Genomic DNA, 12423 nt, shown 5'->3' with positions numbered 1-12423 from the left:
TCGGGATTACTCCGTATACGGGACATGAGGCATGAGTGATACCCTGGTTGTTTATGGCGTTCTGGGTGTTCCATATATGGCATCATCTTGCATGCATGCATGATTTCTTTCTGGGATGATAAGGGATGGGATGATATGTGATGGACATTTTGCATGATATACATACTACTGCTACTATAGCGAGTGAGCGGATATAAAAGGGCATATGCATATGCGGTCCATTCAATACTACTATCAAATAAACTACTCCCTTTAACTCCAAAGTCACTGGACACTCCTTCCATCTCCCGATGCTTTGCTGAAGAGATAATTCTACTACTACCTGGAGGCAACACCCTTCTGCATGGCTCCCAAATGCTCCCATGCCAATGTATCCTCGCCCAAACTCCATGCCATAACACCCCCAAGTCCCAGCTTATCCACAATGTCAGTGAACTTGCGTGCAATCATGTCGGCGGTATCCCATGTCCAGAACACATTGACCTCGTCATCAAAGTAGTACTCTCCACCCATGACATCGTCCAGTTTGGCGTTCTCTTGCGCGCGCCGCCATGAATCCGTGATTGAAATGCCTTTGCATGTTCCGTAGTCAGATAGACAGCCTGCTTGGCAGAAGTCGTCGGTTGTTCCACTATATCACCACTAATTAGCAAACATTCGCATGGATGATATAGGCGGAGTTGACATACCAGTTTCCGTACTGACTGCAACAACTCCCAGAGGGACACTTCGTCCCCTTATCAAAGCCGCAGGTGCCGTCCACACTCGTCTTCAGGTTAGCCGGAGGCGCACTCATAACACTCTTTTCAAATGTCAGACTCCCGCTTTTCCCATTATCGCTCCCATCTGCGTTCTCCATAACGACTACCTTGCACCCAATCGGCTGATCCTCACATTCCTTCTCATCATTGGGATCAGTCTCAAACCACTTCGCATAATACGCCATTCCCAGGTTCGTCTTATTGCCAGGGAGGCCAATATCCCGATACGCCTGCACGGTATTGAACGAATCCACAACAGAGGTATGGTGCATTGTGACGTTATTCCGGCGGTTCATGAGATCGTACGACATGATGTTCACCATATCAACCGAGGGCCAGATCTGCGGGCCTGTGGTGTTGGTGAAGGCGATCATATCTTCCTTCTTACCGGGGACCGCAATAGAGAGAAGCTTATTGGGGCCGAGGGCACTTCGTAGCGCTTGGAGGAATAAGGGATAGGTAGTTATTTCAGAAACTTTGGCACTGTTCGGTGTTGTCTTGTAGTCTTGGCCGTTACCGCCGGGGTATTCCCAATCAATGTCTATACATTTCGGTCAATACTAGTTGCGGGACGGGGATAGCGAGGAAGAGTATGGAGACATACCAACACCATCGAAACCAACCTGGTTCACCATAGCCGCTACGTTCTTCGCATACTGGTTGCGAGAAGTCTCATCTTTCGCGGCCGTTGAAAACCCCGAGCTATCGCCCCATCCGCCGATAGCGATCATGAGCTTAGTCCCCGGGCTGAAGCGACTGCGCATGGTGGAGACAGACTCGAAGGGGGTAAATTGTGGGGGAGAGGCGGAGTTGAAGAGCGTGGACTGGGCGAAAGCCATGATAGCGTGCGTGATGCCTTGGGTTTGGTTGGCGCCGGGGAGGCCACTTGTGTGGTACCTAGATTAATTCCCCATTGTTGTTAGATGCGTATAGAAAGAGGTAGTATGAGGAGGATGTTGTTGTTGGTACTCACTCATCAATGTACATGGCGAACCGCATGCTCGCCACGCACTGTAGGCCCATGAGGCCGAGGGCGATTATTCTCATATTACCGATTGTTGATACTTTGATTCTCTGGGTCTGTTCTGTGTTGTTCCACCCGGGGACAGAAAGCAGAGGTATATATGGTGGTGGTGGTGCGCGTTCTTTTGAGTCACTCCGGGCTGTGGTGCTAAATATGTACCTCTTGTAACACCATTCGCTGCCTATTGAACGGAGCCTGCCGTTATGAGGGACAGATGGCGACTCCTACCATTCCGATCAGTCTGGGGTCATCGCCGCAACATTCTGAAGGAGATGCCGGGTGGATGCTCGATTGCGGAGATGGAGGCCAGGTATGTCCGTGGCTGCAGAAACACTAGTTTCCAGTTATAGCATAGCTTGAATGAGGGTAGTGTGACTTGCTGAAACATACAAAATGGCGATTGGGGAAGCTGCGATTGAGAATCGCCACGAAAGGCAACAAACATACCAAACAACATTCCGGCATGTTGGGGCCTTGGTGGGATTGTGACCGGCTGGCTGGGCTGCATTGGCGGATGAGACACCAAAAGCTACATCTGTTTGTCAATCAGGGTGTTCTGTCTTATTTCTAATTTGAGCTGAATCGTACAGAGGAGGGTATCAATGTGAAACTTCATTATTAGCGCTAGACAAGTCTGAGTTTAGACCGTAGGGTATCTTCTAAATGAAATATAAAGCCGAGAAAGCGTACAGCCTAATCCCAATGCCGACGGATGATCGGCCGCGCAGGGTCCCATGGCCCTGTGACCACATTCTTATACTTCTGTAAGCTGATGAGCCACCAGCTACATCCCCCCATGGCGAGCGCCGTCAGGATGCTCCCCAGGATTGAGCCAACCACCGCCGCCATCCATCCTCCACGCAGGGTGATCCCTACCGCGCCGCCAGCAACCCCGACGAGAGCCAAGGTCAGTAGCACATGCCCAGTCCACGACACATGACGCAGCTGCCGGCGAAAAATGGGGAAGAGCCCGAACACCTCAATTGAGAATAGCATCAGGCTGAACACATGTGTGGTAGAAGGTAAGCGCGACGCCAATACAGTCGAGGCCATCACCGCTGCATTAGTGGACAAAGAAGCCGGGAACTTGGTGGCGCCTGCGCCCTCCCCACTTCCATAGTCAAAGGAGAAGATATTCATGATCAGTAGCCAGCAACTCATGGCCCAGATCGAGTCACTCGCCGTAGATTTGGTAAGAGACTTGAGGATCGGGCTAAGCCCGAGTAGCGCGAAGTAGATCAAAAACGCCGATTTCACAGTGGACAGCCGCTGCCGATTCCGTGACGAGAACATCGACAAGTAGTCTGGCTCCTGAGAACCAGAACCGCCACCCAGGGCCCCGTTCGCAGGCCCAGGCGTAGGCGATGCGGGCTCCTGAGCCCCGTAGGTATCACTCACATACCCCGTGCTGTGTCGCCGGAGCAGTTCACTTGACTCGCCCTGCGACATGTTCAACCCCAGCCCATGCACTTGGTTCTCCTTCTGGCCATTGGCTCGCGAGCTCGTGCCAGACGGATTGACAGAGCTGGTCATGGAGCTAGAACTGGAGCCATCGTCACCCTCCAGTGATCGCTCCGCCACATGCGCATTTTCCACATGCTCTCTCAATATCCACGAATCCCAAAATATCCAACCCAACGCTGTCCCGACACTTCCCCAGCAGACCACCGAAACTGGGCTCACGCGGCCCTGAACAATGCCGACAAAGCAACACACAAATATAGCCACAGAGCTAACATGTTGTACAATAACCGTGGAGTCGGCCACTAGCGGCCAGAAATCGTAGGGCCGCACTCGGGGATTTCGCTGGAGGTGGTCAAGGAACGTCTCGGTGTCGGTGTAGTTGTCCGGGTCTGAGATTGTCAGTATTTCCTGTCATGTGTGTTTCGGGGTGGGTATGAAGCGCACATGATTGTTTCACCCACAGCAGCTTCTTCCATGCACCCTTTCGTCGTCTCCGTCTGCTGGTACCGCGCACCTTGCGACTCCCTACACCTGGGACCGCGGGCGGCGGTCGCAGGGCTGCCACAGAGGCAGCAGTGCCCGAATTGCCATTCAGCACTCGGAGAGAGTCATCGTACCCCGTCTGGGTCGGCCGAGCCCGAGGCAGGGACGAGGTGTAATATGCATCTTCAGGGGCCAGCCGGTTGGGATCCGGGAGAGCTCGTTGCGCGGCGGTAGGCTTCACGCCAACCGTGCGGTTCGGATGGGTCTCGACGGGAACGGGGGGAGGAACCGGAGGAGGCGAGTCGGGCAGGGAAGGCATGGAGGAGCAGCGGGATTCATGCTTGTAGCATGATGTGATGGATCTATAGTTGGCGCTGAAGACACAATTGCGCTGGTCGGTGACGCGAATCACACCCCAAGTCAGGCCTGCAACCACGTGGTGATTAGTCAGCTATACTAACATAACTTTACTCTGGACGAATGCGTATCTTCGAGATGGAATTGCACACTGGAAAAGAAATGGCCAATTAAATAATGTATCTTGATGGAAATATTTCACAATCTGTTTGAAGGATAGCATACGACACAGCATTCTCGACAACACTCTCACTCATGCTTGTAACACGTGCAGAACGTCAATCACAATCCGGTCCAAGTTGTCCACCAAGCCCAGCGCCTGCTCAACTAGAAGGCGAAACTCTCCATCACTGTCCTCGAACAGGTAGTGTTGTTCACGCTGTGTCGAGATCTGACATGCCAGTATCTTGACCTGAGCGTCTCTATCGCAAGCTTGATAAAATGCCGTGGCTTTATCAAATAGCTCCTTCCTCGACCTACATTCATCTAGTGGAATATAGCGTATCGCACCGATAACTCTCTGGGACCCGAGGCGAAATACAACCTTGCTAGGCTTCATAGGCTCAGTGGTGTTGCTTGTATTGCTGGTGTCGGTAGTTTTGTGCCGCTTGTGTGGTGGCGAGGGCACGTACTTCTCTTCTTCAGATGATGAGCCTGCTTCCGATGAAGATGACGAGTCCGCTTCCGTATGCTCTTCGCTCTGATGAGCGCGACCTCTCATAGAGTATCTTTTTGAGCAACCTGCTTTCACCAATTCCCTTGTGACTATCTTATCTTTTGGGGACTTGCGACGGGTGACCGAAGGAGATCTGCTAACATCCTCGCCTGAAGAATCCTGGAGCTCCTTTAAATGTTCCCAGGCTTCCGAAGAGTATTCAATTTCCTCCAAGTCGCTGCTAAACACTCGGACTGCGCAGTGTTCTAGCTCCTCTTTCTCATCGACGCCAGACCATGGCCTAAGGTATGTGCCATGAACAGTGCGATGAGGCGGATCACAATAGACGAATCTCGCTGTGCCATTCGCCTCATGTAGCACCAGCACACAGTACTTGCGCGGTTTAGTGACGAGGTACCATGTCAGCTCGAGCTCATTGCCTTTCCGATCAAACACTTTCCAGACCATCGATCCCAGACGTCCGCTGACTTTGCACCTCGGATATTCGTACCCCTTCTCTTCGTGCCAATGTTCCAGAATTGCCATCAGGTAGCTAGGAAACGGGATGTCTGGCCCCAGCTCTGGTTTCGCGTTGACGTGCACCGCCTGGTCGTCGTTAGAGCCTGCTTGAGAACCATCGGCAGAGACTGTTGGCTTCTGTTCTTCGTCGTCAGACTCAGTGTGGACGATGTGACGAGAGGCGCGCCTCACCCTAGCAATGACGCATGAGAGTTATCAGCCAACATGTATTCGAAAGCAGCAATTGATCTTACCTTTCCTTCCAGAAGATGACGGCACCGTCTGCAGGGTTCATTTTTAGTCTGCACACGAGGGTTAGCACGGGTCGGTGCAAGTCAAGAGGGCGTGCTCGATGGAGTTTCGTTTAGTTGACTTACTCCTGGAGGAATTGGCGTGTTTGCTTAACAAAGACACTTCTGCAGATGATACCTAGCCCAGAGGGTTCTAAAAACGTCTGACAGTTGGCCTTATTCTCGTTAGGCTATTTTTCATACCAGAGAAGCTGCTTAAGCATAATGTGGCTTGTCTGTCAAAACTTCTGGTATGTGCCTTGTCCCCCGTGCAAATCACCGTTATTGGAACCTCACAATTCAATAGTATGAAGTCTGAGTATGACTAGTGAAGCATTTCCCAATTAGCATTTCTAATTTCGAGTAGATAAGCTCGGACTGTTCCATACAAGTGTAAAGCTCAATTCAATTGAGACCAACAACTCAGTGCGCAAAAGTGAGGCAGCTTGCACTCAATGTCTCAGTTTCCGGAAGGCGTGGGTGCAACAAAGCGAAGTCAAGACGTTCAAAAGCGTGCACATGCACAGTTTCAGCGTGAAATCGAAGACCCGTGAAATGCAATAAAGTGGATCACCGAGAAGAATTTGACAGCTCAGTGCATTAGGAGTGAAGGAAATCCACTGCTCTACACCACGCTGCATCGTACTTTACCCCCCCGGGGTATGAAACGGTATTTCCTGACGCGTTCTGGAAACCACCAATGGAACAGTTTGCCTCACCTCACTGATAAGCAGCTAGTAGTGAATGTTCCTATCACATTGCAGGATTTCTTCTTCAGCCCATAATAACCCCGGGATGGATAGTCCGGGGAAAATATGCACGCATCCCCATCAAACTTTAACAAACTCATCTTGACCCACGTCCCCAAAGTCCAAAAGCAGATACAACATCCGAACATGGACTTTTCCATTTTCTGTGCAATTGAAGACAAAAATTCGTGCCAAGACACTCTAGACTACTCTGTTTAGCCTTCCAAACGCAGATCCTAGCGGCCGGCTGCATCTGGCCACTGCAGAATACGAACGGATGGTTGTTTGCTCTTATCCTTGACCATGGCGTTGGGTGGGCAAGCCCACCAACTGATGGCCAAACCTGTTTCCTTCCGGGCTAATATTGAGCTATCTCCGTTTGGCTTGGAACTTTACTTCCACTTTTTCTGCCCGATGAATCGGCAGGCTAAACATGTCATTCTTCAACCGGAACGCATTACCATTAAACATATATTGTAGCGAGGGTGACTAGTACTACAGGATTCGATTTAGAACGAGCGTGACCGATCTATACATACTCATAATGACCTAGTCATCAATCAAGGACCATATGAGCTGCCACACCCAATATACCCACAACAACAGAACGACATAGCTGACAACAACCCCGACGACAGCACAACCCTACACAGGTAGGTTTTGCGCCACAAGAAGCAGTCAACCACCTATCGGTGAGTAACCACAACTGAAGCGGTGGACAGATCAGGCAGCTACCTGAAGCCGAGAGAAAAAAGATTGAAAGTACGAGGCGGCATGGTTTCACCTGAATATATAGTCTGGTGTCATGTTTCGGGGATTCTGAAACATAGCCAAAGAACGTCCTTGCTGGGGGGAGTGGTGCTGGGCGTGTTACGCATACGAAAATGGGCTGGTATCCAATGCATTAGAGGTTGAGTTCTGACTACCATTACGTTCTGGCTAATACGACCTACTATCTGAGTATGGCTGGCTTGGTGGTTAGAGATGTGAGGTAGCTCCGATTGGAGAACTGGGTGTACGCTAAGACGCATATTGAAGTTTAGGATGGAGGAGAGATAGGCTAGCTGGCATAGGCTGTCGAATTAGGTGGTAGGGTTACGCCATGGCCGATGGTATGATTGTAGGTTCGCCAGTCGGAATATTGGATGATGACTGCAATATATCGAAATCATCGGAATTCCTGGTCTCCTTATTATTGGCTTTCTGTCTAAATGCTATTATGATGGTTTGTCCTTCTATATCAAACGGGATAACAAAACCTTCCAACTTAGGCACCGAACAAGAACATCCAAGCACAATTGCCTTTGCCCTTGTGGGCAGCAGATGGATGGTCAGATTCAAAACAAAAGCCCGAAAGAGATGATGGGTTTAGTGCAACACAAGGAAACCGATCAATTATACAATTGGGTGAAATGCTCTTATCGTTATTCATCTGAATAAATGCACCGGAATATGGGTAAAGATGTCTTCAAACAATGCAGCCTCAAGAATTAGAGGGGCATGATTATGTTGGGTCTAAGCAGCACAAGAATAACACAGTAACGGGTATCAAACGCTCAAAATGATGGAACTGGACGCGGCTCGCCCAGTATGATGCTGACGGAAGCATGCAGTCGTGGCTCTTCATCATGATTGGTTCTGAGAATCAGAATTCTGCTGCGCTTCGGCTACCAGTTTGGCCACCTGCGGCATGGTTTTCTCATCGATGCTGTTCCTCCGGCCCCAATTAGCTGGCTGCCTACGGAGGAACACACCAACTGCACCGATATAGCCTTCGTGACGCAGGAAGTAGGCTTGCTTCTCGCCCTTTGACCAAAATTTAATGGCGTAGGACAAGGTGTTCATGGTCTGCCGATGACCGCGAATAAACGAACCGCCGAAATAGATGTGCTTCACTTGATGCTTTTCGGACTGCAGATAGGCAATCTGCCCAATGTTGTTACTGTGAAACGTCAGTCCCAGCGGCACAGTATGTAGTTGCACACGCGAAGATACTTACCTTATGGCATAAAGTAGACTCCTGCTCATGTCTTCATGTTGGAACTTCGGCTCGCCATTAGTTCGGCCGGCTTCGCCATTGGAAGACCTTTCCCCCTCCAAGTCATTCGGCTCCGTCTGGTTCTTCATACGGAAGACCTTGCCAAACGTGCTGGCAATTGCAGTGTTTTTGAGGCCAATTTTACTGTAATCCATACCGTAAATGTCACCAACCAACATGTCTACCCCGCTATTGTCCCCTCGGTCCGCCATTGCCAGCATGTCGTCGAAGGTGCGGGCACCGGTCAATAATGACATTATGCCCCAGAACGTCCCACCACCGAGGTGTGTGCCGCCCACACGTTGGAACTGCTTGGGACCTGATACTTTGATCATTGATACACCGGAGCCAATGTTGACTAATAGATACGGGTAAACATCCGGTCGGGCCTCGGCAAACTGCATCGGCTCGGTTTCACTGTAGGTAAAGACCTCGTTTGGAATCTCAGTGATGAAGAAGTCAAGGCCTATGTAAAATGGTCAATTCTTAGACTTTGCTTGTCTCCGTTGCAAGTGAGCTCGTGGTTGCAGCATACCCGTAATAAGGCACTCCATCTCGTCCTCCCGAATAATGTCCACATTGAGTGCTTCCTTGAGCTTATCGTAGTATTTGAAGGCGCCTCCACCTGTAGCCATGACACATAAAGCATCTCCGGATGGCCCGCCGAGCTTCTCGTGTTCCTCTTTCAGTTGCTTGATGAAGTCAATGCACAGATCAATGCGAGATGTTTCGAAATTAATGAAGTTTAGTCGGCCGCCATTGTCGACAGAGTCCAGCTCCCGTGTGAAGTAAACCAGTTTCGCTAGCGATCCGCCAATCTAATATCGAAGCAGCAAGAGTTAGTCAAGTTGTGGTGGTGGTATTGCGCCGAGGGGTGCGATTGCGGGGAGCTTCAAAATTGTGCGGGGAACCGCGGGAGCAGCGAAGAAAAAAAAAAAAGACACTCACATCTACAGCCACATGGCTCACCAGACCAGTGTGATGTGGAAGACGAATATCATGGCCCTCGTAATGAACTCCATCCGTTCTTACGGGGCTCTTAGATCGCGGGTCATCATCGACGATAAAGGCGCCCTTGACGTTGATCTTGACGGATCCTGGATTGGTGATGGCCTGCTCCAGGCGACCACCCCGGGCGGCGGAATTGGATGTGGACGAGGACATGTCGTGTCAATGGCATAAAAATACAGAGGGGAATGGGAGCGATGGGACCAGGGGAATCAGATGGACAGCAAGGAGCAGGTGGCCGTACCGGCGGACGAGGTAGTTACCATCTCGGAGTAATGGGATCCCGTGATGGTCCCTACGGCGTATATCTCCTTCTGCCCGCTTTTGTTGAGGTCGGGTGGAACCGAATTATTATTTCTGACGGGCTGGGCATTCTTAGTCAACACCTGCTCCTGAACATGTTCGGTCAGACAACGGGCGGAAGGGGGATCCAAAAAAAAGCAATCCTTATGATTCCCCGTGAGTTGGTACTTGCAGAATGGCCGGGTCTTGTTGTTCATGGCAGGGATAAACTGCATCCAGCCAATTCGGAGGATGGAAGGGGGTGGCCAATGACGTTGTCCAGCCGGGTTGATACCTCAGGCACTGACATGGAGTTCTCAGGCATGAAACCCCACATATTGAGGGTCTACTAACTAGTAGTACTTACTAAGAAATCCTAAACGGCCACTCGGTTGTTATCAGATGATCGTTGAACATAAGATCTCGATGTACTTGTCAATATGATTTATGCCTGCGGTCGTCGGGTTTCTGGTGACCTCTGTCGGCAGTTTCAAAGTATCAGTGACTCCTAGTATAAGAAGTTCTTCTAACAGTTACTGCTGTGTGCGAGTGACGTTCAATTAGCAGTGACTAGTCATGCACATTCCCGGATATGTCGCCCGTCACTGCGTAGTAGTTCTTTTCCTGCTCTAGTCCGCGCTACTGCTTCACCCAAAGTACTAACACCCAACCAAGAACCAGTGGTCTAGAACCAAGAAATCACCGACTCTCACCAAGCTACTACTAACATTGCGGTATAAAAGTCATTCGGTATTAAAAGTCTGCTTTTGTAGAAACTTACGTATCTGTGAATACTTCTAGATTTCTGCGGCCTTATACTAGTACTGTGGTATAAGACTATATAATGGATGAGAGCACAGTCACTTGGTATATCTATAATTAGGTACATAATACGTTCAGATAAGCATACAAACACCTTCAACCTTACGAATTATTGTATGCAGAGAATGAGGTTGATTTATAGCTGTTCGCCGGTATGTTCCGCGAGTTCTGCCGACAATAAGCAGGATATCAGGGGTATTAAAGCTGACTGGCTTCTGTATGCCAGCTCTGCATCTAATGAATTGACTTGACTACTACTTGACTACTACTTGACTACTACCTGCTCACCTGAAGGGTGCTTTAATGCCCGGTTGAACTGGCTTACTGTTCTGCTAGTTCATTTATTCCCCGCAACTCTTCTTCTCTCCCCTGGCAACCTGGCGTCCTGCAGACCAGCAACATTCACTGCCCAATTTCCATTTTCAGCACCGTGTTCCTTAAAATTCACTTCCATTATCTGTCATTGTTTTGCTCTTGCCATCTCTCCTACGCGTCTCGCGTCTTGTGTGTTTGAGAAAGCTTTCTATCTCCCAAACCTTTACCTCCCCTCACATCCTCCCTCTCACTCCTCTTTCCAAGACCAATTCCCATCTCAGGCGCACTCGGTACACTGCAAGGATTAGAGACGATACTCGTTCTCTGTAAGTATAACATCACTTCCTACGAAGAATATCCCTCAGTAACCGTCCGTCTCTACCTAGATAAATCCAGATTCATTCGGATTACGCGTGTTTGAACCTGCCAGTGTCCCTACCGCACAACAATGGACAGCTTCAACGTCTCGGATATGAGCACAGCGCTCAAAGAAAGCACGGGCAATCAATCCAGTAATCCTACCGAAGCTTCCAACGCTGCCCGCGAGAAGGGATGGACGACTCCCAAAGGCTACGATTACGAAAAGTATACGTCCACTCTTCCGCCACTCAATCAGCCCCAGGGTGACAACCAGGAGGAGCTGCCTGAGTGGGCCGCTCAAGCTGCAAAATATGAATGGAAGGATGAATTTGGGGATGTTGGCCCACGGAACCCTGAGCTCGAGGAGATGCTGTTCCGCAGCGAATATACTAACCGAACCGGCTTGAAGATCGGAAAGTAAGTTGGCAATACTATACTTGCTATCGATTCATGTCTAACTTATATTAGTATCCAAAACATCGAGGTCATCGCGGAAAGTCGTGAGAGACCAAGTCCCATCAAGAATGTAAGTCGTGTCACAGTACTCACAAGATTGAATTCCGGCTGATAATGTCTAGTTTGATGATGCCGGTCTTCATCCTATCATGCGCGAGAATATTCGCTTGTGTAGATACGAGTTCCCGACCCCAATTCAAGCATACTCAATCCCCGCGGTCCTTACTGGCCATGACCTAATCTCCATCGCTCAGACTGGTAGGTGATGACCCCCACACAGCAGAGTCATACTAACAGAAGCAGGATCTGGAAAGACTGCCGCATTTTTGATCCCGGTTCTGTCCCAGCTGATGGGAAAAGCTAAAAAGCTGGCAGCTCCACGTCCCAATGTCGCAGCTGGCTACAACCCAAACGCCGATTCTGTGCGGGCTGAACCACTGGTGCTCATTGTTGCTCCTACCCGCGAATTGTCAACCCAGATTTTTGACGAAGCGCGACGTCTATGTTACCGCTCCATGCTCCGTCCTTGCGTTGTGTACGGTGGTGCGCCGGTTCGTGACCAGAGAGAGGAGTTGCAGCGTGGCTGCGATATCCTTATTGCGACTCCTGGCAGGTTGCTGGATTTCATGGACAAGCCGCACATTCTCTCTCTTCGTCGTGTCAAGTAGGTTCCTCACATTTAGTGCGAATGTCACTAACATAACCGCAGGTACACTATCATCGATGAAGCGGACGAACTTCTGCAGTCTGACTGGGAGTCTGATTTTGCTAAAATCATGTCTGGAGGAGGCAAGTGGTTTCCGAGAATATAAGCATTCCGATATACTGACGATTTCAAGA

At 49.9% G+C, this 12423-nt stretch overlaps 5 protein-coding genes across 5 annotated transcripts; 1 reads left to right on the top strand and 4 right to left on the bottom strand.

Annotated features, from left to right (window-relative positions):
* Positions 1–318: 318 nt before the first annotated feature.
* On the bottom strand, positions 319–1808 carry AKAW2_11141S (uncharacterized protein; the record flags this gene model as incomplete). Its single annotated transcript, XM_041682356.1, has 4 exons — positions 319–631; positions 690–1302; positions 1366–1658; positions 1735–1808. 4 exons carry the CDS (start codon positions 1806–1808, stop codon positions 319–321), a joined length of 1293 nt encoding a protein of 430 aa, XP_041537861.1.
* A 670-nt stretch (positions 1809–2478) lies between these two features.
* Positions 2479–4324, bottom strand: pigc (phosphatidylinositol N-acetylglucosaminyltransferase; the record flags this gene model as incomplete). The annotated part of the gene is made up of 3 exons (XM_041682345.1): positions 2479–3638; positions 3694–4158; positions 4315–4324. The coding sequence occupies 3 exons, from the start codon at positions 4322–4324 to the stop codon at positions 2479–2481; spliced, it is 1635 nt and encodes a 544-aa protein (XP_041537860.1).
* An 18-nt stretch (positions 4325–4342) lies between these two features.
* On the bottom strand, positions 4343–5558 carry AKAW2_11139S (uncharacterized protein; the record flags this gene model as incomplete). Its single annotated transcript, XM_041682333.1, has 2 exons — positions 4343–5456; positions 5518–5558. 2 exons carry the CDS (start codon positions 5556–5558, stop codon positions 4343–4345), a joined length of 1155 nt encoding a protein of 384 aa, XP_041537859.1.
* A 2370-nt stretch (positions 5559–7928) lies between these two features.
* AKAW2_11138S (pantothenate kinase) lies at positions 7929–9504 on the bottom strand (the record flags this gene model as incomplete). Its single annotated transcript, XM_041682322.1, has 4 exons — positions 7929–8244; positions 8302–8806; positions 8876–9158; positions 9289–9504. 4 exons carry the CDS (start codon positions 9502–9504, stop codon positions 7929–7931), a joined length of 1320 nt encoding a protein of 439 aa, XP_041537858.1.
* Positions 9505–11215: 1711 nt separating this feature from the next.
* On the top strand, positions 11216–12395 carry AKAW2_11137A (uncharacterized protein; the record flags this gene model as incomplete). Its single annotated transcript, XM_041682311.1, has 5 exons — positions 11216–11544; positions 11596–11653; positions 11706–11841; positions 11887–12247; positions 12293–12395. The coding sequence occupies 5 exons, from the start codon at positions 11216–11218 to the stop codon at positions 12393–12395; spliced, it is 987 nt and encodes a 328-aa protein (XP_041537857.1).
* Positions 12396–12423: the final 28 nt, after the last annotated feature.

The sequence above is a fragment of the Aspergillus luchuensis genome, chromosome 1 (assembly GCF_016861625.1).
Source record: "Aspergillus luchuensis IFO 4308 DNA, chromosome 1, nearly complete sequence".
Lineage (NCBI taxonomy): Eukaryota > Fungi > Ascomycota > Eurotiomycetes > Eurotiales > Aspergillaceae > Aspergillus > Aspergillus luchuensis.
The sequence above is the reverse complement of the archived record's forward strand: the minus strand, read 5'-3'. Positions and strand labels throughout refer to the sequence as shown.